This window comes from Choloepus didactylus, chromosome 1 (assembly GCF_015220235.1).
Source record: "Choloepus didactylus isolate mChoDid1 chromosome 1, mChoDid1.pri, whole genome shotgun sequence".
Lineage (NCBI taxonomy): Eukaryota > Metazoa > Chordata > Mammalia > Pilosa > Megalonychidae > Choloepus > Choloepus didactylus.
Window position 1 is genome coordinate 211,724,171 of NC_051307.1, and position 25,105 is coordinate 211,749,275.

The 25,105-nt window shown below is 47.9% G+C and overlaps 1 protein-coding gene across 3 annotated transcripts in view; it reads left to right on the plus strand.

Moving 5' to 3' along the window:
* Positions 1 to 25,105, plus strand: part of FLNB (filamin B) — a 136,929-nt gene that overhangs the window by 90,583 nt on the left and 21,241 nt on the right. The window contains exons 20-37 of one of the 3 annotated variants that reach the window (XM_037798961.1): positions 463 to 725; positions 2,313 to 2,910; positions 3,572 to 3,745; positions 4,398 to 4,560; positions 5,148 to 5,308; positions 8,663 to 8,830; positions 9,815 to 9,907; positions 10,702 to 10,825; positions 11,950 to 12,106; positions 13,122 to 13,311; positions 15,121 to 15,368; positions 18,057 to 18,128; positions 18,844 to 18,946; positions 19,616 to 19,756; positions 21,974 to 22,102; positions 22,773 to 22,946; positions 23,556 to 23,714; positions 24,011 to 24,214. In XM_037798961.1, the coding sequence (XP_037654889.1) occupies positions 463 to 725; positions 2,313 to 2,910; positions 3,572 to 3,745; positions 4,398 to 4,560; positions 5,148 to 5,308; positions 8,663 to 8,830; positions 9,815 to 9,907; positions 10,702 to 10,825; positions 11,950 to 12,106; positions 13,122 to 13,311; positions 15,121 to 15,368; positions 18,057 to 18,128; positions 18,844 to 18,946; positions 19,616 to 19,756; positions 21,974 to 22,102; positions 22,773 to 22,946; positions 23,556 to 23,714; positions 24,011 to 24,214 (3,321 nt within the window). The remainder of the gene's footprint in view (positions 1 to 462; positions 726 to 2,312; positions 2,911 to 3,571; positions 3,746 to 4,397; positions 4,561 to 5,147; positions 5,309 to 8,662; positions 8,831 to 9,814; positions 9,908 to 10,701; positions 10,826 to 11,949; positions 12,107 to 13,121; positions 13,312 to 15,120; positions 15,369 to 18,056; positions 18,129 to 18,843; positions 18,947 to 19,615; positions 19,757 to 21,973; positions 22,103 to 22,772; positions 22,947 to 23,555; positions 23,715 to 24,010; positions 24,215 to 25,105) is intronic. The other 2 variants (XM_037798964.1, XM_037798973.1) reach the window with 2 other exon arrangements.

The following is a 25,105-nucleotide window of genomic DNA, read 5'->3' on the forward strand; positions in this document are numbered from 1 at the left end:
TGAGTCTCAGGTTTGCTGTTTGCTGAATGCGTAACTCTGAACAGTTCATTTAATTTCTCTGAAGTCTCAGCTTCCCCATCTCATGAAGTCTTTGGTTAATAATAAATACTTCATAGGATTGTGGTGAAAATAAAAGGGGTTGTGGCTTATATAGGACCTCACTCATGCCTGGCATCCAAGAAGCATTCCATCACCCTCTCTTTGCACGTGACCCTCATTCAGGACTATGCTATTATTATTACCATATCATCAGTTAATCAATCAGTCAACGATTTATTGTTCTTGTTCCAACTGTTACTGAGGCTTCTATGCTGGTTATACTTACTCAGTTTTGCTTCTTGTCCTCTGCTTTGTAGAGACTGAGAAAAATCTCCACGTCCAAGGAACCATTTCCCTGCTGTCACTTTCTTCTTGCTGCTGAAAAGAGCCAGCTCATCTCTTTGGCTTGTTCTCCTTTTCCAGGAGTCGAAGTTGGAAAGGATCAGGAGTTTTCCATTGATACCAGGGGTGCCGGAGGCCAGGGGAAGCTGGACGTGACCATCCTGAGCCCCTCACGGAAGGTTGTGCCGTGCCTGGTGACGCCCCTGGCTGGCCGGGAGAGCAGCCTGGCCAAGTTCATCCCCCGGGAGGAGGGGCTCTACGCTGTGGACGTGACCTACGACGGACACCCCATGCCTGGGAGCCCGTACACAGTGGAGGCCTCCCTGCCGCCAGACCCCACCAAGGTCAGGCCCAACACCTGGAGGACTCAGCTTTTCTTTTTAGTTGCAGAATTTGCCCCATTTGGGTAAACAGTGCTGTTGTCCTTCTCTGGTTCTGCCTTGCAGAGGTTTTTTTTTGTTGTTGTAGTAGCACATATATGCCATAAAACCTGTCACTTACCTTTTTAAAATGTACAGTTATTACATTGATCACATCCACACTGTTGTGCTTCTGTCACCACCATCCATTACTGGAATTGTTTCATCAACCCAAACAGAAACTCTGTACCCCATTCCCTACCCCTGGCCCCTAGCAACTGGTAATCTGCTTTCTGTCTGTATGAATTTGCTTATTCGAGGTTTATTTTACATAAGTGGGATCATACAGTATTTGTCCTTTTGAGTCTGACTTCTTTCACTCAGCATAATGTTTTCAAGGTTCTTCCATGTGGTGACATGTATGAGAACATCATTCCTTTCTATGTCTCAATAATATACATTCTACACCACATTTTGTTTATCCATTCATCCGTCGATGGGCTCCTGGGTTGCCTTGCTATTGTGAACAATGCTGCTATGAACGTTGGGGTCCAAGTATCTTTTGGAGTTGCAAAGACCTTTTGAAAATTACTTTGTGATGAGAGTCGGTTCTCCATGGCTGATGGTGGTTCTCCCTCCTATGATTGTCAAATAAGAACGCGGATCCCCGGGCAGCTGGGTCATAGCTCTGCTCCTCCTCTCACTTTCTGACTTCCTATCCCCATTCATTCCTTTGTGTGTGTGCATGGTAATGGTACTGGCATCAGAGCGAGCCTGGGAGAGGGAGTGGTGAGACAGTGAATGTGGAGCCTCAGCCTGGCTCCCAGCACTCAGTTCAACCCACATGAGGGTCCAGGAGAGCTGTGTGTGAGCACTCAAACGAGGACATCACATGTGTGGTGGACTGGCCTCCAGATCTCCCGCTCCAGCCCTGCGGATCAAAAAAGGGCCAGGCATGGCAGGAGGAAAGAAACTCATGGAGGGGTTTCCAGCTCATCTCCTGCCCCCGTGCTTCAGGGGCCACGCCTCTCTGCTGTGATTCTATGTGTGTGAGACACAAGTTAGACCCAGGGAGAAGGACTACTATATTGAGATGCAGTTCAGTACTTGTCTGAGTTTGCTAGGGCTTCTATAACAAATGCCACAGGTGGGCTGGCTTAGACAACTGGGATTTATTGTCTTGCAGTTTTGGAGGCTACAAGTCCAAACTTAAGATGTCAGCAGGATCTTACTCTCCAGAGTCTGTGGCATTCTGTTGGTAGCTCATCGGCAGTCCATAACTCAATCTCTGCCCCTGTCTCTGGCTGTCTCTCTCTGGCTCTCTCCTACTGTGTCCAAATTTCTCTTATAAGAAAATATAAGGATCCAGTCATATTTGATCAAAGCCCACCTTAAGTGACAGCTTCTGTAAAGATCCTATTTGCAGATGGGGTCCTGTCCACAGGACCGGAGGTCAGGACTTAACGTGTCTTTGTGGGAGGCATAATTCAGTCCGTAACGGTGGTCATTGCACGCTTGGTTGTTGAAAGCAGTGCCAGGCAGAATTTGACTTTCTATTCTTTTTTCAAACAGGTGAAGGCCCACGGGCCTGGGCTTCGAGGCGGTGTTGTGGGCAAACCTGCCGAATTCACCATCGACACCAAAGGCGCCGGAACTGGAGGTTTGGGCCTAACGGTGGAAGGTCCTTGCGAGGCCAAAATCGAGTGCTCTGACAACGGCGATGGGACCTGCTCTGTCTCTTACCTCCCCACAAAGCCCGGGGAGTACTTCGTCAACATTCTCTTTGAAGAGGTCCACATACCTGGATCTCCATTCAAAGCCGACATCGAGATGCCTTTCGACCCCTCCAAGGTCGTGGCGTCGGGGCCTGGACTCGAGCATGGGAAGGTGGGAGAAGCTGGGCTGCTCAGCGTCGACTGCTCGGAAGCGGGCCCCGGGGCCCTGGGTCTGGAAGCTGTGTCAGACGCGGGGACGAAAGCTGAAGTGCACGTCCAGAACAACAAGGACGGCACCTACGCAGTGACCTACGTGCCCCTGACGGCTGGCATGTACACGCTGACCATGAAGTACGGCGGGGAGCTGGTGCCTCACTTCCCCACGCGCGTCCGCGTGGAGCCCGCGGTGGACACCAGCAGGGTCAAAGTCTTCGGGCCAGGAATAGAAGGAAAAGGTGGGTTTTGTCAAAAGGAGGGAGGCTGGGAAAGTAACATGGGATTGAAGAGCCACCGGGAACTCACAGAGCAGGGGTTGCAAACTCGGGTGCTGTGGGGGTCAGGCTGGTAGAGGAAAGAGCTCCCGTGGCCTCTGGCTGGGGAGTCGTGGGCACAGTGTTTTTCCAGAGGCTGCTATGGCCCAGCTCCCACTTCCTGTTTCTCCATGGAGCCTGGGGCCCAGCATTGTCAGCAGATTTTTCTGTTCTTCTGGAGAAGCCAGAAATCTTGATTTTTATGTGGAAACTCAACATATTTAACTGTTGGCACTTAAACGAAAAAGTTTAAAATGCAGGGCTGGCAAACACCACGCGGGCCACAGAGCAGGTCAGTCTTCCATCTTTAACTCACCCTGGATCTCTACCCTTGCCCTGAGAGAAGTGTGTGAGTGGTGCTTTTGCCTGGGCAAGACTGCCCTGGCTTTCTGCGTGCATGCATGTGTGCGTGCGTGTGTGTGTGTGTGTGTAATAATGATGATCTCTTAAGAGCCAGGCAGAGCAGTCATCTGCTGTCACTGAAATTGGACTCGAATGTGTTCTTACGAGCTGAGAAACTTTGTTCTTGGACTTGCTGCCGGGCCCGAGGTGTTGCAACCTCCCTGTCTGTGGGATTGCTCTGCAGATGTGTTCCGCGAAGCCACCACCGACTTCACGGTTGACTCCCGGCCCCTGACCCAGGTCGGGGGGGACCACATCAAGGCCCACATTGCCAACCCCTCGGGGGCCTCCACCGAGTGCTTCGTCAGGGACAACACCGACGGCACGTACCAGGTGGAGTACACGCCCTTCGAGAAAGGTGAGCTGCCCTCTCCTCGGGCATGTCCCTGGTTCAGAGCCGCGTGGGGCCATTTCCTCCCCCGCAGAGCCACCTGCCCGCTCGGGGCCTGGCTTGCTGTCCCTGTTGTGTGACTGCAGGGCCAGGGTTTAGCCTCAGCCTGATCGGAGCAGGATATGGGATCATGTCATGGCACGATTGCTACAACAGAAAAGAATAAAGAAAAAAGTAAAAGCACCACAGAGCCCCATCATCTGGTTACGTAATCCCTATTAATATGCTGGTATGGGTACTTCCAGTCTCTCCTTGTAGATGCGCGTCTCTCTATTTCATGGTTTCCCGTTGTCTTTAGGATAATGGCTGGATGGAGTTTTCCCTACTCAGGCTAGTGTGTTTGAGATGGACTGACTTGAATGTAGCCTTGGTGGTACTTGCCGTTGTGGGGTCCCATGCAGTGCATGGGCTATGCGCCAAGTGAACAGACAGCATAAGCAGAGAGTTTGTATTTTTTTTTTTAAATCAGATCGTACCAACTTTACTGTTTTTTAGCCTCCTCTTTGCAAAATACAGTATAACATGCAGATTTGGATGCTAGATAAAACCCTGGAATAGAGTGTCATTTCCTTCAAACAGGAGGTTCGTGTGCAAATATGTGCCTCTGTGTTTTGCCCAGGCCTCCATGTAGTGGAGGTGACGTACGACGATGTGCCCGTCCCCAACAGTCCCTTCAAAGTGGCTGTAACTGAAGGCTGCCAGCCATCTCGGGTTCAAGCCCACGGACCTGGATTGAAAGAGGCCTTTACCAACAAACCCAATGTCTTCACTGTGGTTACCAGGTAGGCAAGTCTCTGGGGTCTGTGTGTTGACTCCCTGAAAGGAACAGCCCTAGATAGTGTAACCACTTTCAGGAAGTTTTATGGATGTACCCAACATGTGTCTCATGGTCTCCCAACTTTTGGTAAGAGGCATTTTTTCCATGATGTTTGTGGGTTTTCCTTCTAACTTTTTTTTACCAGAGAAAGAGCAGGTAGAGCTAAAAATATACCAAAAAAGCATTTGATAATTGTTATAAAACTGCTTAGCAAACCAGGACTACATGGAAGCTCCTTAACCTGATAATGCGGAGATATACTGCCAATTTTGTATTTAAGTGAAACGTTAGAATTGGTCACAAGGCATATACTTGCATCATACTTGAGATCCTAGCCAAGGCAGTTGGATATGAAAAACAAATTAAGGGTAAGCATGGGAAAGGGAGGGGGTCAAAGCTGTTTTTTTGTTTGTTTGTTTGTTTTTGTATTACACAATTGTTGAATTTGGTTAGCTGAATAGAATTGTTTCTAGAAGGATTGTAAATGAATTTGGCACTAAGCAAACTAGCATGAATCATGTACCACTTTGCTCTCTTTTCCATGCTTTCCAGAGGAGCAGGAATTGGTGGGCTTGGCATAACTGTCGAAGGACCCTCAGAATCAAAGATAAACTGCAGGGACAACAAAGACGGCAGCTGCAGTGCTGAGTACATCCCTTTTGCTCCAGGGGATTACGATGTTAATATCACATACGGAGGAGCCCACATCCCTGGTAAGCTGTGGCGTGGAGAAGAACCCAACCCAAAAGATAATTGGTTTTGTATGAAAAGTGGGTTTGATTTTGCTATTGCTTTGAGTAGGAAAAACAGTCTGATATTTGCAGTAGCTGCAAAGGAAGAATTTTCCTTAGGACTGAATCTCCAAGAATATTTCAACTCCCTGTAGAACCAGTAACATTTGACACATGAAATCAGTGAGTGCTTTTTTTTTTTAATGTGGCAGAAAGCATTGGCTTGGAGTTCTGACTGCAAATGATTGTTTCTGTGTTGGAGGACCTAGTTCTTGACACAATTAAGGAAATCTGGTTCTTTACAAAGTTAAAAATCTCCATGTTATTTTGTGTTTGGTTCTTAACTCAATTTAGGTATGTGTTTTGTTTTCTTATTTTCCATGGACAGTTCTGATGGCTGATAAAGACACACACACTCAAATTCTTGTTTAATAATTGCTTTTCTATTTAATGATGTATTGCACACTTAATGTAAAACAGGGTTTATTGACCTCAGCACTACTGACTTTTTGGGCAGGTTAATTCTTTGTTGTGCGGGCTATCCTGTGCGTGGTAGGATGTTTAACAGCCTTCCTAATTTCTACCCACTAGGAGCCAGTAGCACCCACCCACTCAGTTGTGACAGCCCAAAATGTCTCTAAATATTGCCAGGTGTCCCAGTTGAGAACCACTGTCTCATATCTCAGGTGTGCTGAGAAGGAAGCAGAGCCCCATCCTGGAAGCAGGAAGTGTCTTGAATGGGTCCTTACTGTTCTTGCCCTGAGGGGAGGGAGCAGACTGAGGAGCATTCGGGTGGGATTCTGGATTGGCTCCCAGGAAACAGGAGGGCCACTGATCACCCACTTTCCTGGTTCCACCCCTTCTTTCCCTCTTACCACATGCAAAATGTGCATACCCACTCACATTCTTTCTATCACACTGATCAGAAAGCATCTTTCTATCACACTGATCAGAAAGCATTGACATTCAACTCAAATTATTTCTACTCAAATGTTCATTTAAGAATTAACTGGTTTCAGGTGACAGGTTTTCCCCTCAAATGTGTCCTTGTAGCTCATTCAATATATACTTTTTACATTCCTATAACCACTTCACTAGGCTACTAGAATTCAGTAGGGGCAAGAAGACAGCTCCTGCCCTTATGGAGCTTGCTGTCTGGTGTTTATGTAACTAAAACTTGTGATAACAGCTCCAAGGAAAGATAGCATGGTGCAGTGACAGAACACAGAGTTACAGAACACAGACTGATGGTTACCTTTTGGAGTTTTACACTACAATGCTTAGGATGGGAGAGAGTAGAAGGCTGTTTCAAGAAGAGATAATGTAGTGGCTTAGACCAGGCAGGCAGCGGTAGAGATGACCATCTCCTGGTTGCGGAGGCAACAACACTGTTTTGACTCTACTGGGAAATTGTGGTGGATGCCATCAGCTTAGGAATTCCCCTGTAGAGAGGGTGAGAGTTTGGACCCTTGTGGCTGACCTGCAAGCTTGAGGCAGATGGCCATCTTCAAGCATAACAACAGAAAGAGATCAGTTTGGGGTTTTCCCGTCAGATGCAGATGGTGCCTCTTTACGCTTTAGACTCCGTTGTTTCCCAGAGCAGACTGCCAGCTTCTCTTGAACCCTAGAACTTTCCCAGGCAATGGCATTTAGTAAAATGTTTGTAGGTTGTTTTAGTGTTAGGCTTCATAGCTAACACATGAGATGCTGTTGTGAAACATTCAGCAATCTGCTAGCTTCTGATTTGCTTTCGTAGGAATTCTGGGTAGTTAAATATTTGTTCAGTTTTTGTTGGCCTTGTACAAACCAGTAGTGGGGTTCCTTTTAACACGGTGTCTTGTCTTACCTGTAATTTTTGTCTTGGTTTCCTCTGGTGGCCAGCTGTGGTCTGGTGGTGGTGGTGGGTTGGCTGGAATTCAGAGCACATCAGGAAGAAAGGCTGCCTGTGATCGACTGATGATGTCTGTCTGGAGCATGGGACAGAGGAATGGCAGATAACCTTATATGGTCATCTTGTACCTAACTTTTTCTTACCTTTGCTTATTGGTTCTTGGCTGCCCTAGTGTTAAGTTCAGACAACTTCCAACGAAGGCTGTGACTCAGTTATTAGCCTCAGAGGTAGTCCGTTGCCATCACCTGTTGACATTAACAGCCTCACTGTCACTCTGTAGAATAAAACTTCCTCTTGTTTAACTAAACCAGAATGGGGAGAAGTGCTTGTCTTTCTCAGATTCCACCATTTATTTCATTTAGCTGGAAAACTGGATGCTTTTGACCATTCTGAATTCCAGCTGTTTTTAGAAAGTCAGGGTCTTGGTTTTGCATGTGGTCTTTGTTATTTACCACTGCTGATTCTAGAAAGTATACATTTTCCAGGGTGCAGAACAGAGAGACCTCAGCTTCCCTAACACAGGTCATTAACTTTGCCCCACTTCACGGGGAGCCCAGGAGGCTTTAATGCTGTACGCAGCAGGAGTGTGTTTAGCCTGAGGCACAGTGCTGGGGACATTGGGGGTCGTGTTTGGGGCTCACCTCCAGGGAGGTTTTATTTGGTCCCCCTCCTTGGAGGAATTCCGTGAGGGTCCCTGGACTAGCCCTTGGTTCTCTAGTGCTTCTCTCATAAACATTGATCTCCTTGCATTCTCCACATTTCAGTGGTCTTTAAAATTGACACCCTCAAAGAGTCAGAGGCCCCCAGTGACCCTGTGGGGTCAACCATGCAGCAGGACCGGGGCATCACCAAGCGTCCAGGGAATGAGGAAGGCCATGTGTGGTTGGAAGGATTCCAGGAGGCTCTCATGAGCTATGACTGGGAGCAGGTGTTAAAAATGGGTTTGCCCATCTCCCTCCAGTCCTCTTTGCCCCTTCTTTCCACCTTTCAGTTTCTCAACAACCTGTCTTCTCCCTCACCTCCAGGCCTTTGCACATGATGATCTCTTTGCTTGAAGCACCTCTCTACCCACTTCTCTTGGGTGAGATCTGCTCACGTTCCTGCTCAGCTTAGATGTTCTGGGGAAGCTGTCTCTGGTCTCCTGAAGACCAAGTTGGTTGTGCCTTGTACATCCGCCAACATGTGTTATACAGCTTGTTTGTGTCTTTTTTCTGTGGATTATGGGTTCCTGGAGCCCCTGGCACAATATCTGCGTATAGTAGGTGCTCTGTAGTGGTTGGTGAAAGCGAGTGGACACATGGGTGCATGAGCAGCAAGGCAGGATGAGCCGACGGAAGTCGCACGATCAAGGACCCAGGTGGAGCAACGGGGCAGTTCTGGGCACACCGACGGCACGACTGACCGCTGGACAGACTGCACTCAGAAGCCCGTGTCCTCTTTTCCAGGCAGCCCCTTCAGGGTTCCTGTGAAGGATGTCGTGGACCCCAGCAAGGTCAAGATCGCTGGCCCCGGGGTGGGCTCAGGCGTCCGAGCCCGCATCCCGCAGTCCTTCACGGTAGACAGCAGCAAGGCCGGCCTTGCCCCCCTGGAAGTGAGGGTCCTGGGCCCACGGGGTGAGTATGTGCCCCGCCTTCCACTGACGTTTACCTGCCCGGGCGGGGCAGCCATGACCCAGAGCAGGCACTTGGCTTTCGAGTTTTGTCTTGAACTTAAAATTAAATTTAAGTTACTTTGTTGTACCATATTCTAGCTAGATAGTAAAATTTCTTTCTGGAAAGCAGGCAGGGATGTTATTTTTAACTGTCTTCTCCCATTTGATTATATAGCCCTCCCTAAACTTTTTTTTTAATTTAATTTTTTTAAAAGTAGCTAGATGAAGCAAGTAGAGTTTGGACTCTAAATATATGATACTGTCCCAGCTGCTGCACTGTGTTCCAGCATTTGTGGGATGACTGGCAGGGTCAGGGTTTGGATTTGGATGGGTGGAGGGGTGTGGGGTAATAACTCCCATTGGGGATGTTTTACTACTCTCATGAAACATACCCAGATTCTCTGAAAATGACAGGCACTCAGCCCACATGGCAGACAGCTTTGTCATTGTTCCAAACCCATTTGGAGTGTCTGTTGGGGAATGGGCTTTGTTGGCAATTTGTCCCACCCCGTTGGCAGCCTGGAATTTGGGTTTGGTAAGGAGAACAGGCCATTTGGGGACAAAGCCCTAAAGTGCATTGAAACTTGCCTGTTTTGGTAAGCAACCACATTTCCTTTTTAGCTGTTCTCTCCCGTACAAATAATCTGGATTTTTCCCCCAATGATGTGGGCTTGGCCCCACAGTAGAAGTAGCAAATGGGGGCTTCCTTCTTTGAAGAAGAATCTTCCCCTGATGAGGTTCAGCAGGAGGTTACACCCTTTGAAGCTCAGGGCAGAAGTGATTTGGGGGAAACGAGGTCATGGGGCTGGAATCTGATTCTGCGAAGTCACCAAACTCGAAGACCTCTGTGTGGGTGTGTGGGTGTGTGAGAGAGAGATGTGGGGAGAGACACATTATACTGGCCTCTATTGTGGAGGACCCTCAAGTAACAGCCTTTTAATTTTAGCTGATGAGACGGATTCCCAGTCATGGCGTAGCCCCTTGAAAGCCGTATCAGAGTTCTTTAAAGGTGACCCGAAGGGTGACTTTATGGAGACAGGTTTGCATTTTCCTGTTGGCTGCTGTTTAAATTATGTAACCTGAATGCCTCTTGCTGCCTCTAAAAGTGGCTTGGGCCTGCTTCACCTGCTTTGCTTAATGAGTCTGCCACACTTTGATTAACCTACCCTGCAGTTGACCCATCCTTAACTCATCTTCAGAACTGGGATTTGGAATCTACTAACCCAATGCATGCTTTGATTACGCTTTAACATAATCTCTAACTATCCCCCCACAGGTGTCACAATGTGGGTGCCCCCCGCCCCCCATGGGACTGACACCTCTACTGCCCTGCACCGACACCTAGCATGCTCGCCCCGTGGTGGTCTTTGCTCAGAGGTGGCCGTAAGTCCTGACTGGCCAGCCCTTTGGTTAATTTTTGCCATTCAGAGTTCTTGACTCTTTGGCCCTTCTCAGCTGTAGAGTAAAGCTGCCAAATTGTAAGCATGCCTAACAAGCTTAAAAGGAAATTGCATGTCTGTAACATTTATCTTCACCTTCTGCCCTCTGGTAGCAAGCGGCAGACAGTCTCCTTAATTATGCTCTAGGACAGACCAAGTGTCCTTTGGTCAACGAAAAACTAAAGTTGTCCCTTGGGGTCATTTCTGCAGCCATGCATTGGGTATCTTTTTTCACTGTGATTAGGCCTGTGATTCTGGCCTGCTTGCCTTCATGTTGCTTATCAGTGGAGACTGGTATTGCTTGGGGATGAATGCGATCCCTTTTCAAACTCAGCCCAGGGTGGCGTGAAGAGGAGGCCAAGCAGGTCCTCAGACCTCTCGTCTCTGTCCTCAGGCCTGGTGGAGCCGGTTAACGTGGTGGACAATGGGGATGGCACACACACAGTGACCTATACTCCGTCCCAGGAGGGGCCGTACATGATCTCAGTCAAATATGCTGATGAAGAGATCCCTCGCAGGTAAGCGCCTAACACTCGGGGAAGTTTGTCCAAAGCAGCCTTGAACCTAGCCCCCTGCAGGCTAGTGCTGTTTTGGGGGTTTGTCCTCCCTCTGTCCCTCCCTCTCTTCCTCATCCATCCATCCATCCATCCATCCACCCACCCATCCATCCATCCATCCATCCACCCACCATCTATCCATCCATCCATCCATCCATCAATCCATCCATCCATCCATCCACCCACCCACCCATGCATCCACCCACCATCCATCCATCCAGTCAGTAACACCGTGAACCTGTGTGCTTTGCACAGGTGTAAGGACCCAGTAGCCTAAGTATATGTGGCTCCCACTCTTGGTGCACACCCCTGCCTTGAAGGGCGAGCTAAAATTAAGGACTTTGGGGAATTTTTGAAGAAACGAGGAATGTATAACCAGAGGCTTCTTTTTGGTGATCCTGCAAGTAGCTTTCTGGTTAGGGTAAAAGTTTTTATTTCCTTACTTGAGGGTTTGGTTGATAATAGCATTCCCAGAAGGTGTTCGGTAGAAGCCTTGTTCCTTGTTCATATTAATACAAGAAATATTGCATAAGCTCTTCACTTCACAGAACAACTTCCAAATGGTTTTGGTCATTCCCCTTAAGATAAAAAAGTTTTATCCACATCCCCGATACCGCACGTTTCATATAGAGATATGCATATAGCTCTAGCTATGTAAAAATATATAGTTTATAAATTACATTTGTTTATTACTTTGCTAATAGATCATTTACCTCATAAAACATACTAGAAATAGAAAATAAAAGAAGGTGAGAAAAATATTAAAATATTCTGTTTTCCATTTGGTGACATTGTCCTAGCATAACAAAAGTGGCTTAAATATGTTTAACCCCATGTTTCCCAGACAATTTGGGGGCTGTTTTCTCCCAAGCTGTTTGTATCCCACAGAATACTCTCTGCACAAAGCCCAGTTGTCATATGATGGTTATTTCCTCATGATTGTAAATTTCTGCTGGACCCAGGGCACTTGAAGAAACGTACTGTCTCATCTGCTGTAGAAAGCCCCCTTTTGGTCCCAGTCCCCTTATGTAAGAGAGGGCCGATGTGTGTCCTTACTGACCTGCGTGTGTGTGTGTGTGTGCAAGTCCCTTTAAGGTCAAGGTCCTTCCCACTTACGACGCCAGCAAAGTGACCGCCAGTGGCCCGGGCCTCAGTTCCTACGGTGTGCCTGCCAGTCTGCCCGTGGAGTTTGCCATCGATGCCAGAGATGCTGGGGAAGGCCTTCTTGCTGTTCAGATAACGGTAACCTCGAGTTGTTTGCTGGAGTCAGACCTCATTGATAGGACCTAATTTCCTGGCCAGGGATAAGAACAAGTGTTTTAATAACCAATTTCTGACTTGATGCAAGCGTTTATTAGAGTTTCCTATCAAAGACGCTCACCTGAGAGGCCTGAAGGTCTAGCTCCAAGCACCAAGGTTTGGTGAATCTCATGTATTTTGCTTTTTAGTCCTATATTTTTATTATAGAATGTTTAAAATTACTCATTGGGTCTGTTAGGTCTAAGTTCTGCTGCAATCACAGTAAACTCCAAAATAAGAGAGTGACTAAACATGTGGGATTATTCTCTCTTGTAAAACAAGGCCCAGGGGGAAGCTGCCGTCTAGGTGATTGTGGTCCAGCGAGAAATCAGACGCCATCTCCTCCTCCCCTGTCCCGGCATGTGGCGTCTGGCTCAGGGTCTCCTCGTGGACTGACAGGCTGTTGGCATGGCAGGCCAGGAGGAGGAAGGAGGGCAGGAGGGGAGAAGGGGGCTTCTCAGCTCGGTCAGCGCCCGTAAGCTGCCCTGCCAAAAGCCCCTCGGAAGAATTTCACTTCCATCTCATTAGCTAGAAGTTAGTCACAAATCACATGGCCGTGCCTAGTGACAAGTGAGCTTGGCAGTGGGGTCTCGTGTTCTGGGAGCAGTGCACCCAGCTAAGAATTAGGGTCCCATTACTAAAGAGGAAAGGGAGAGTACATGTTGTGGTGTGTAAGCCAGAGCTTTTGCCACACATTCCTTCCTGCATTTCAGTGGATCTGGAGCAAAAACACTATGCATTTGTTCCCTTGACAGAAAAGTTATTAAGAATTGGCTGTGTCCATCATGGTTTTAAAGGATCTGGTGCCATCTTCCCTACCAAAAAAAAAAAAAAAAAGATTGTTTTAAGCCATTAATTTTGACTCTTAGTTAATGAGCAAAATGTGCTAAGGTTTTCCATGAATGGTTTCTAAATCTCAGTTACAACCCCCTAAATAGCAGTTCTCTGTGATTCACAGGACCAAGATGGTAAACCCAAAAGAGCCATTGTGCATGACAATAAAGACGGCACGTACAGCGTCACCTACATCCCCGATAAGACTGGGCGCTATTCGATCGGGGTCACCTACGGCGGGGACAACATCCCGTTTTCTCCTTATCGCATCCGGGCCACACAGACGGGCGATGCCAGCAAGTGCCTGGCCACGGGTGAGTGCAGCAAAGCCTCGGGTCAGGAGCTGGGGCCTTGGAGTTGGAAAGGGTGATCTAGCCCTTCCGTGCCGCATAATAGCTGTGTGATCTGTGCAAGTTGTTCAGCCTCTCTGAGCTTCAGTCAGACTTAGGGTAAAAGATTTTTGGGGGAAGTTCAGATTTCAGAAGCTCTGCTGAGGATCAGAGATTGTTTGTTACGGTTATTGCAAAGATTAGGTAAGGTCAGGCATGAAAATGCTTAGCACGGTGTCTGGCCCATAGTAGCTATTGTATGACTTTTGAAGTGGGTACTTGTTGAAATCTCAGCTATGATGGTAAGTCCTGTGAAAACAGCAAGTTTCTGCCTTTCATGAGTAGAGAGTGTTATTCAAGATTTATTCAAGAGCATTTTGGGTCAGCATTAAAGAAACATGTTAAAGGATCAAAGATTTTCCCCTACACTAGGGACTTATGCGTAGGCCTCTCCAGACTTTTCCATGACAGTCTGAGCATCATAGTTCCTTCAATTTCTAAGACATGACTATGAGCCCTTCAGTTTCTAAAAACAACTCTTGTAAGTCTGTGGGGCTGCATTAGTAGATTTCAAAACACGAATCCCCATCTCTGAAATGGAGGAGGTTTACTTTTCTTGAAATAAGAAAACTAAACATAGGCCCCTCCTGAATGTGTTCTGCTTTTCTCATATCTCAGCCTATTCTGAATGGAGAAAATCTTTTGGCTTTCCAGGCGAAGTTGTAAATTGCTCAACGTGGCCTTTTTGGGATCAAAAATTGAGAAATTTTGTAACGCTGGCCAATCTGCTACCTCCTAGGTGTGTCCTGCTGCCATTGACAAACTGGATTGTCTTTGCTAGCCAGAGGGAGTGTTAATTTTGGGCAGTCCTCTTTGCTTTCCAGCCCGGCAGGACTCTTCCTCAGCCAGGCAGACTTGTTGCTTACTCTGCTGAGCCTTGCAGCTGTAGACCCCATCTCTTGGTCTGTCATTCAAGGCCTTCCACAGACTCTCCAGTCCCATCTTCTACTCGTTGTCTCTTGTTCCTACATACTTTGCTTCTTTTTGTCAGTGTGCCTTTAGTTCACACTTCCTGCACTCCCTGCTGCTGTGTGAATCCTGTGTAAAGGGATGTCACATGTCAGAGAGAAAGAGAGCCTGGTCATTGTTTGGGGAAGATTTGTATGTCTCCCCTAACGAAGAGTACCCACATCCTTCAGAATTCAGCCATTTCCCACACTCCCCTTTTTTTTTTTCAGGAAGCCCTCTGTCAATGTGGCAACCCTGGGATAGGAATTCTTAGAGCCTTTTCAGAGATGTGCTGCAGGGCACTCTAGGAAGAATGCTTGAGTCTTTCTTCTGCACGTTGGTCCTGTGTAGCATTTCCGTGGCAGGTTGTGTGTCATTCTTGGTGCCTGCCTCCATCTGCCCTGTTGGGCTCTGAGGTCCCAGAGAGCAAGGAGTTGTCTTGCTCACCTTTGTGTGTATCTGGCACTTAGACAAGACCCAATATATGTTTGCTGATGCAAGTTAACCCTTATCCCCATACCTTTGACTGCTAATGAAACAGACCTAACCTTGGGTTGATGACACTCAGAGCTTGCAGATCCTCCTCATTTAATCAGTAATTGACGGACTAGTTCCTTGAGCAACACCATCCCAGGTGCTCTTTGGGACATCCCTCTGTGCGCTGGCAGCTGAAGATCTAACATTTGCAGATGCAGCGCGGATGAGTGTGATTTGTTCCAGGGCCTCCCGGGTGAGTGTCCCAGGCTGATGCTTCCATTCCCTGCTCCTGAACTTGTTTCTCGCCAGGTCCCGGAATCGCCTCCACCGTGAAAACCGGCGAGGAGGTGGGCTTTGTGGTTGACGCGAAGACGGCCGGGAAGGGGAAAGTGACCTGCACGGTTCTGACCCCAGACGGCACTGAGGCTGAGGCCGACGTGATTGAGAACGAGGACGGGACCTATGACATCTTCTACACAGCCGCCAAGCCGGGCACCTACGTGATCTACGTGCGCTTTGGTGGTGTCGATATTCCTAACAGCCCCTTCACTGTCATGGTAAGGCAAAGACCCACTCCAGAGCACGATTCTGTTAGCAGGAACAGTACCAGCTGCTGTTTTATGGAGTCCTGCCTAGGACATCCCCTTCTACTTTTTTCTCTCGAAAAAAAAGTTTTTAAGCAGTTGTAGGCTTGTAGAGCCCTAGAGTAATCTCTGGAAACCCAGAGACCCTTTGGCTCTAAGAGTCAATGGGGATTCTTATTGGCCACCGAGGTGTCTGTCATGCTAAGGGACTTAGGCAATGTCCCAGCCTAACCCCATTCAGAAAAATGCACTTTTCCAAAAAAGTTTATATGTAGAGCGGTACAATTTTTTATCCTTTTCTGCTAGTCCTTCCCTGTTCCTCCTCTCCTTTCCCACGGCTAGAAGAGGGAGGTTCCTGATGCTATTTTGACCAAGGACTTGACACTGATACCCAGGACTTAAAGCCTTCCAGTTTGTGTTTTGAAAGATACAAATTTTGCATATGAGGGGGAAATGCCTTGTCTTTTGAAGCTAGGAACATCTGGAGTAAAAGATTCTATTATGCGAAGGACTGGGATAGAGAATGATTAGGGTCTTTAATTTCATTTCTGAGTGGCTTTAGATTTTCCTCTGACAATTAATGACAGTTAGGTGCATTATCTCATTTAACACTCAAAATCTAGCATTGTTGACCCTTCTGCAAAGGAAGACAGCAGCCCCCAAGGTAATACCCCGTGGCACAGGAGCAAGGCTCAGAGCCCAAGTCCGCTGACCCACAGGGCCTGCTCTGACAGCCCGAGTGTCATGTCCCTCACCCAGTGCCCTTGGATGTCAAGGGCAGTGACCACACTTGACCACAAGATTCATAGGCCCTTAATGACCTGGCGCTGGGCCTAACAAGCACTTTCTAATTATTTCTCTTTGTGCAGCAGTGGAAAAGGGCAAGAAGATTCCATTCCAGACAGAAGTCTGGGGACTCTTCCAAACCATCTATAATCTGTTCAAGCATTTTTTTTTCTTTTCGTAGACACTTGTTTATCTGTAAACATTTTGCCAGAGATCCGGAGGCTCTTTTATGTCTCAATATGTAAACAGTTGTCAACTTTTGACATTATTCATTTGGGAGTGCTTTTCTCCTGCAGCTAGAAAGTTGACATCCTTCTTGTTTATAGAGAAGGGTCCCAGTTGCAATTCTCAGGATCTGTATTTCACTCATGGTAGGTTTTATCTGGCTAGTTAGAATTAGGCAGGATGGAAGGGCTGCCCAGGGACAGAGGTCATGGCCTGGACTTGCTGTCAGCGGGAGAGATGACACCACATTGGGTGGGACTGAGTGTGAAAATTTTAGCAGGCAGGCCAGAGGCATGAAGTGGGGGCCATGAGAACCGTTAGGAAACTAGGCCCTGCAGTGCCCACACAGCAGGGACACTTTGTGTCTACACACCGCTCCAAGCCTGCTAAAGGCAGAAAGTGATGCTCCCCTATGGTAGCTGGATTTGACCTTCTCCCGTTCCAGGCTGTCTCCAGCCTTTCCTAAGTGGACCAACTGCTGTCCACTGGCTTCAACTGGGCAGATTCCCTGCCTTCCTCTACAGGCTTGGGGTCCAAAGGGGCCTGAACTTCCAGCACTGTATTCATAGCAGATGTGCCAAGGAGACCCAGCAGCTGGTTCAGTTAATATACCCCCCAGGCATAGCCTGTGAAGCCACTGACCTGCTTATCTGCTTCCAGCTTTGAGAAGTCTTGGATGAAAGGCCATAGCTTATGCATTAAAAAATCTTCCCCCTGGCTGATGTAGCCCTGTGTAGCCCAATTGGAGAGGGTGCTAGAAGCAGGGGACAGGGCTGTCCCCAGATGTAGAAGCTCACAAAGCTGCCTTTGTAAGTGATGCCCCCTTCTGTAGATGGCAGAATACACAAGAAAGGGTTCTCGTGGGCACACAGGCCTTTCCTGCTAGGGGAGGCTTTCCAGCCTGTTCTTCATCATGGCAGAAGAGGGCTGGTGAGAGGGTTATTGGCACCAGAGGGTCGGATAGCTCAGGAACATCAGATTAGGAGAATGAAGTGAAGATTTCATGTTTTATTAATATATGAAAAATTTTAAAACACTAACCATTTAGACATTTATCAAGCAAAAAGAGACCCCTTTTCCAATTCCATGCTGCAGAGATGACCAGTGTTTTTCTCTGCTTACACAACAAACTGCTGTTTTGTTCATGGGCTCACACTGTCCATATTGTTTGACATCCTTCTTCCTTCCCCCAGTGTGCCACAGATCCCCTTCCATGTTAATTCATAAAACTGAACTGCTTCTTAATGGTTTGAAGTGTTCCACTGCACAGATTTACCATAGTTTATTTAACCAGTTCCCTTAAAGGTGGACATTTAGGTTGCTTCCATTTTTCACCATCACAAACAGTGGCACCTATAAACCCCCTGGCTCTTACCATTTAGCTGTGTAGTCTCCTGCCAGCAGTTCTGTAGGACTGCTTCCTAAAAGTGGGCATGGGGTCAAGTGGCATGTGCATTTGACATGTGAAGAGAGGACACCGACCTGCTCTCCGAGAGGATACTAAGGATGTGGGCACCCATGATTGCAAGTGACACGCTATTGTACAGATGAAGCAGACGGGGAGGAAGTGGCTCTCAGGTTGTAGAATCTACTGAGTAGCAATATCCCTCCAATGTGACTTCCAACTAATCTCCATTTGCCACCAACCAGGCCACGGATGGGGAAGTCATGGCTGTGGAAGAGGCACCGGTAAATGCATGTCCCCCTGGATTCAGGCCCTGGGTACACTTTTGTTTTTTCCCTTTTGTGTTTCTCTGTTCACTCAGCCTTCATTTCAGAAAAGCTGCAGCCTGCTTTTGGGCATTGCTTAGGCCCTCTGGGTGTCCTGGTCATTTGTTTCTCCCCCACTGATCAGTCCATGTCAAAGATCCCTGCTTTCTCTGTAATACCACCCAGCTCCTTGTCATCATACACGCTCCATGAATCACCAACCGTCATGTCTGTGTTCACGCTCGGTGCAGTTTGTCTCTGCATTTAAAGGGAAAGATGGACAGCTGTCTCCAGCCCTCCTGCTGACTCTCATAGTCACTACTTGCACATTTGGTTTCTGTTCAGGGAAAAGGCCAACTGCTGTGCTACTCTCTGCCATTTAAAATACACCTTTTTTTCCAGGCCACAAGCAACTAAACCTTTCCAGGTGGAGCCTCTTGGGACTCACAGACATCACTGTCTCTCACTTTTCCACTTGCCTGTGGGCACTCCTGGGGGTTTTACAAGCCAAGTGATTTCTAGCAATTGGTCAGCACTACTTCTCAAATCCTTCAGGATCTGCCCTGGGTCTGGGCACAATTAAGATAAAATCTGTTGTGCATGGGCAGCCCCATCCCCAAATCCTGGTTTGACTGGCTTGCAAAATCACCAGCTGCTTTGCCCAATAGCTGCCTCAGCCCATTCTGTTATATTGCTTTACCTGGTGACCGCTGCTTCTTGTTTTTAGGTCACCGAAGAGGCCTATGTCCCAGTGAGTAACATGAACGGCCTAGGATTTAAGCCTTTCGACCTGGTCATTCCATTCGCTGTCAGGAAAGGAGAAATTACCGGTAAGTGTGGTCCTGAGAGCCATCTTGTTCGCATCCACTTGCCTCAGCACTCCAGAATGGTGCCCAGAGGTGGCTCCCCCTGCCCACCAGACCAGACCAGGGGTCCGTGAGCCCCTGAGATTGCAGAATGTCGTGGGTGGTATATGTTTCTCTAAAGATGCAGTTCATCTGTAACTTACATCACAGTCCCCATTGGGCCTGTGATTCCCTCAAAGTTGGACACCTCTCAGCTATTGGGTTTCTGTTCCCCCTTTTTCCCTGTCTTCTCTTATTCTGTAACTTTTCCAAATATGATCTTGGCACCGAGGTCTACCATACACAAGTTCCTTTCTCTCTCCAGCCTCTTTTTAATGCCTGCTTCTCTTTGAATTGACTCTACTAATCCCACTGGTTTCATGGCCTTCTCGAATCCCGTTTAAGCTCCTAATTCATCAGATGTTGAAAACCCTTTACTTAAGAGTCGCTTGCTGCATTTTGTGGAAGCCAGAGAGAATGGAAATAAAAGCAAATAGGTCTCTTTTTTCCCATGGTGCAACTTGGACGTTTTGGACAACAAAACCTGTTCTTGAGTCTGAAAGCCTTTAGTTTGAAGGCAGCCTGCACTTTGGGCTCAGCTTCTCCGGGAAAAGTCACTGATGGGCTGTGGTCCTGTGTCCCTGTGCTCCCCAGGAGAGGTGCACATGCCTTCCGGGAAGACGGCGACACCGGAGATTGTGGACAACAAGGATGGCACGGTCACCGTCCGATACGCCCCCACTGAGGTCGGGCTCCACGAGATGCACATCAAATACATGGGCAGCCACATCCCAGGTGAGTTGGGCTCCGCAGCCCTGCCGCCAGCCCAGCAGGATTCCAGGGTTCAGGGCCCCGAAGATCTGGGAGGTTTGCAGACAGCCAGGTTGGCCGCTGTGTGGGAGCGGTTCTCAGTGTCAGTTTGGGAAAGCAGTGTTGACGTCCCTGTGAAAAGAAACAGCCTGTGAGCCTAGTAGATCCAGTGATTCCAGAATGGGTGCTGCAGCTCAGCCTCCTGGGTCACAGTGCAGGCCCGTCGGGCTGTGGTTGTTTGTCTTTGCCACTAAGCTGAGTGTGGCCAAAGGGAGAGCTGGGAGAAAAATGGGAGGCATGGGGAGGGACTTTCCAGCCTGAATCCTGTGCGGGTGGAAGAGGTTGTGACCGGGAGAAAAGAGGACAAAACTGCCTTATTGTCAGCATGCCCTTGAGGAAAGCCAGCACAGTGTTATTCTTTCATTTATTTTTTTAACCAAATTGTTTAAATATTTCTTATTAATAGCAATTGAGTAGGGAACACATTCACGTGGCTTAAAAATAAAGCTGCCTGTTGTTAATTTTTTTCCATTCGATTTCAGAGTATCTTTTAGAATAGAAAAGCAAATAGGAATGCTGATTTTTAAGCCCACCACCCCTTTTAGAGCATAAATAGTTGCGTACTGTACATACTATGCTGCCCTTGCCCTTTTTACCTAACAGTATATCCTGGATGAGAGAGCATCCTCATGATCTTCCGCCATCTGGATATTAACCAGAGCCCATGGGAGACATTTAGTTCTTTCCAGCTTTTGCTATTTCTAACCATGCCACAGGGAAGCACCTTCCACATACCTCTCTTCGTGCTCGTGAAGGTGTATCTGTGAGGTTTATTTCCCAGAGGAGGAACTGCTGGGTCTCAGGATGCAGGTGTAATTTTGATAGATCTTGCCAAATTGCTCTCATCAGGGTGGTTCCAAGCCACACACCCACCAGCACTGTAGCAGAGTACCTGATTTCCCACACATTTACCAAAGTTTTTGGATCTTTGCCAATCTGATAGTTGAAAAATGGTATCTCTGCTTATTTGTTTTTATATTTCTCTTGTGAATAAGATTGAGCAACTTTCCATAGGTTTAAGTACCATTTGCATTTCTTTTTCTGTCAACTGAACTTATCCTTGGCTCATTTTTTTCATTTGCTTACTGGCCTTTGTCATGCTAGTCTCTAAATATTTAAAATTTAAATGTTAAATATTTAAGTTTCCGTAGCATTTAAATATTGGGGAAATGAGCCCTTTGTGATAGGTGTTGCAAATATTTCCCCTAGTTTGACGTTCACTTTAGTTGATGTGTATAAGTGTACATAATATTTGCTGAAAACAAAAATGTATTATCTGCTTCTATTTAAATATGCTAAAAATACAGGTGCATAGAGGGTAACAAGTGTCTTTCCCACACTCCCCTTCCATTTCTACTGCTGGTTTGAGTGTGTATCTTTTCAGATGTTTCTCTGTGTACTTATAAACATGCACACAATTTCATCTTGCTTTGTTTTTAAGTGAATGGGATATGGTATTAATATGTATCAAATTGTTTTTTTCTTTTATTTTTAATGCAACACATCATGGATGATTTCCCAAGTTAGTACACACAGATCTACCTCATTCCTCTTAATAGCTGCATGAATAGAACCGTGTTTCTTTAACCAGCCCCTGCTGTTAGACGCCAGGGTCTTACCCTGTTTTCCATCTGGACCCAGAGGAGAGGAAAGCCCTTGCATCAGTCTGGAAGCAGGGGTGGGATGGGGGCCACTTTTGTGGAATAAATTCCTAGTGGTGGGATCCCCGGGTCACGGGCCTAACCTTTTGAAAGGTGCAGGCAAATGACCTTACCAAAAGGCCTCTCCAAAAGGCCTCTCCCATCTCGCTCCCTCTGGTAGTGTGAGTTGGTCATTTCTCCAGTTGGCGCAGATGTGTCCTCCTCATTTGTTAAGTTGAGCCGGAGTCCCTTGCTTTTGTCCCTCCTAGCTAGAGCCAACTCAGGGATTATTTTTCTTTTGTGGTGTTTGAAGGAGTCATACTAAACAGAGCCCTTGGGTGTCCTAGGATGGTGAGCTCCACCATGTCTCCTTTGTCTTCTGCCTTTGCATGGAAGACACCAGGCCCGCCTGCTGGTCCGTGAATGTTTAAGAAACCCATTGCCTGTACGCATTCACCCCTTAATGACTCCTGCTGTTGTCTGTGTCCTTTGCAAACCCAAGAGAGCCCGCTCCAGTTCTATGTGAACTACCCCAACAGTGGCAGCGTTTCTGCATACGGCCCAGGCCTGGTGTACGGGGTGGCCAACAAAACCGCCACCTTCACCATCGTCACCGAGGACGCAGGAGAAGGTACGGTGTGGTGTGTGCTTATACACTTTCAAACTTCCATTTGGGAAAGTTACAGGGACACAATTCTAGGGCAGCTTTTAAAATTAAAACTTCTGAATGGGAGTGTTGTCTTATGTTTTCTCATATAAATCTGTCTCTCATGTAATGCTGCTCTGTCTCCTACCCAAAACAGAAATGTTTGCAGTCCTTCGTGTTCTGACTGAAATCAGATTCATGCTGTGAAATACTGTGTGTCTGGCCTGAAACTTAATTGTTTTGGATTCTTACACATATAAATAAATGTTTCCACAGGATCACATGAGTACTTAGTGGCCCATTCCAGACAAAACTCTGGGCCCACTGTATTCACCGAGATTTCTAAATGTGTGGCTCTAATGGGGTGGCCAGGTGTCTGTGCCCGACACCCCGTCTCCCCCAACAGTGGGTGTGATTGGCATGTGGGAGCTCCATCCTCTGCTCACCCCACACATCCTGAAGAGTGGAGAGAACTTCAGGGTCACATGTGAGGGATTCAGATGGTGGGTTGTCTTCCCAGTGGGCATTTTTACTGTATAAGCTGCTTTGTTCTGACATGACACAGGCCCTTTGCTCCCAGGGTTGGGGAATACCCTTGGTGCATTGTTATCCCTATTGAAACAAGGAATCCCCGCCTCCTTGCTCCCACTCACAGGTGGTCTGGACCTGGCCATTGAGGGGCCCTCCAAGGCCGAAATCAGCTGCATTGACAACAAAGATGGGACGTGCACAGTGACCTACCTGCCCACCCTGCCCGGCGACTACAGCATCTTGGTCAAGTACAACGACAAGCACATCCCTGGCAGCCCCTTCACAGCCAAGATCACAGGTGGGGCTGCCTGGCTTGCTGGGGGCTCAGGGGCTGCAGGCCGGGCATCTGTTTGAGTTGAGGTTTCACGGAGACTCCTTGAGAAGGAGCTGGGGAGGCAAGTTAAACTTTGGGCCGGCCAAATTCCTCCCTTTTCTGGTAAGCTAGGGAACAATGGGAGCTGCCATTTGGAGGGCACTTATTTTGTGCCGCTGTGACTCCACCGTGCACATAACAGGCCCTCGGATGGAGGCATTCATTGAAGGAATAAATGAATAAATAAACTCAAGGAGGCCTTCCACAGCACTGCTCCTAGATTTTCTGCTCTCCACTTTACAAGTGGGACCCTGAGGTTTGGAGAGGTCATGGCTTAGTCAAAGTTCGCACGTGGATGTATCCTGGGATCCACATCCAAGTTTTGCCAGGTCCTAGTCTTCTCCTCAACCTGAAATAAGTCAAGATCCTTCCTCATTGGTTAGGTCTGCTTATTGTCTGAGGCACCCTTTTCACTAAATGTTGGGCAACTGTCTCGCCTGTGTGTCTGTAAACAGCAGGTGGAGTGAGGGCTCCAGAGAGGGTGGAGCCCACATGTAACAGGAGCCATTGGGGGTGGGGGTGTGTGTTTCCCAGACGACAGCAGACGGTGCTCCCAGGTGAAGCTGGGCTCTGCCGCTGACTTCCTGCTGGACATCAGTGAGACTGACCTCAGCACCCTGACGGCCAGCATTAAGGCCCCATCTGGCCGCGACGAGCCCTGCCTCCTCAAGAGGCTGCCCAACAACCACATCGGTGAGCCCAGGCTGCCTTCCTGGCCAGAGCCTGGACATCTGGGGTGGCAAATGGGAGGCTCCTGTGGTCCTTTCTTGACAACTGATAACACCTTGAAGCGTGAGATGTGGTAAACCTCTGGGTCACAGGCGTTTCTGCTTTGCGATGCTGACCAGCCTCTTAGACAATCTGGGTTGCCAGAAAGTCATGAAGGAAGTCATGTTTCCATCCCTGCAGGGTTGTGTCCCTCCCACTTCCTCTCCTCCATCCCTCCGCCCCTCTCCACCCCCTTTACAAAACTCTGTGCTCTGGTCCAGGCATTTCCTTCATCCCCCGGGAGGTGGGCGAGCACCTGGTCAGCATCAAGAAGAACGGCAACCACGTGGCCAACAGCCCCGTGTCCATCATGGTGGTCCAGTCTGAGATCGGTGATGCCCGCAGAGCCAAAGTCTACGGCCGCGGCCTGGTGGAAGGCCGGACTTTCGAGATGTCTGACTTCATTGTGGACACAAGGGATGCAGGTCTGTGGGGTGGGGGTGGTGGGGGGCCCCAGGGGAGAGGTGCAGGGCTTGAGGGAGGGAACTGGCTTCCTTTTGCACAGACTGCTTCACCTTTTCATCCTGCCAACTCCCTCTTCTTTCTTAGCATCCTTCTATCTGCATTGTCATTTAAGTCTCATAGCAATTGGGGATGTGGGTATTATTATCTTTGTTTTATTGATGAAGAAATAGGCTCACAGGAGTTAACAGCCCAGTCTGCTTATGGAATTTGAACCCAGGGCGACGACAACTCCCAGTTCCCTGTTTCAATATCCATACTCCCACCATTGTTCTCAGCTTCCCAGGAGCTTCCAGGCATGTCCCAAAGCAAAGAATGTTGGGCCTGCTCTCCGGGATCGTGTTCAGTTTCATCTGCTTTCATGAAAATGAGGAATCTCGTCCTGTTCCCTCTTTGCGATGGTCTGAGGAGCTCTTTCAAGCTACAACCCAGTGTCTTCATCTTCTGCCCTCTTGAGTGATGGCTGTGTTTGTGAATTCTAGACAAAATCACATTCCCAGGGGAGGAGGCTGGAGAATTTCTGATCCTAATGGGCAGACATTCCCTGTTGGTAAACCATCAGAACAGCTGACTCAGTGGTTTCTTGCTGGACATCAGAGGCAGCTGTTTAAAAATTTAGATTCTCAGGCCCGTGACTAGTGATAAAGTACCCAAGGCTCCTGTTCTTGGAGGCATATGGGCAGCATCTTTGCCAGTGGTTTCTGCAGAACACTTGCTCCGTGGAGTATTAGTAGATATCCTCAAGAAGAAGGTTCTGTGGTCAAAGTCACATTCAGCAGATTATTTCACTACAGGACTTCTCAGAGCCCAGGGACTCAACGAAAGGAGCCACCGTTATTTCCTTTCCATTGTCT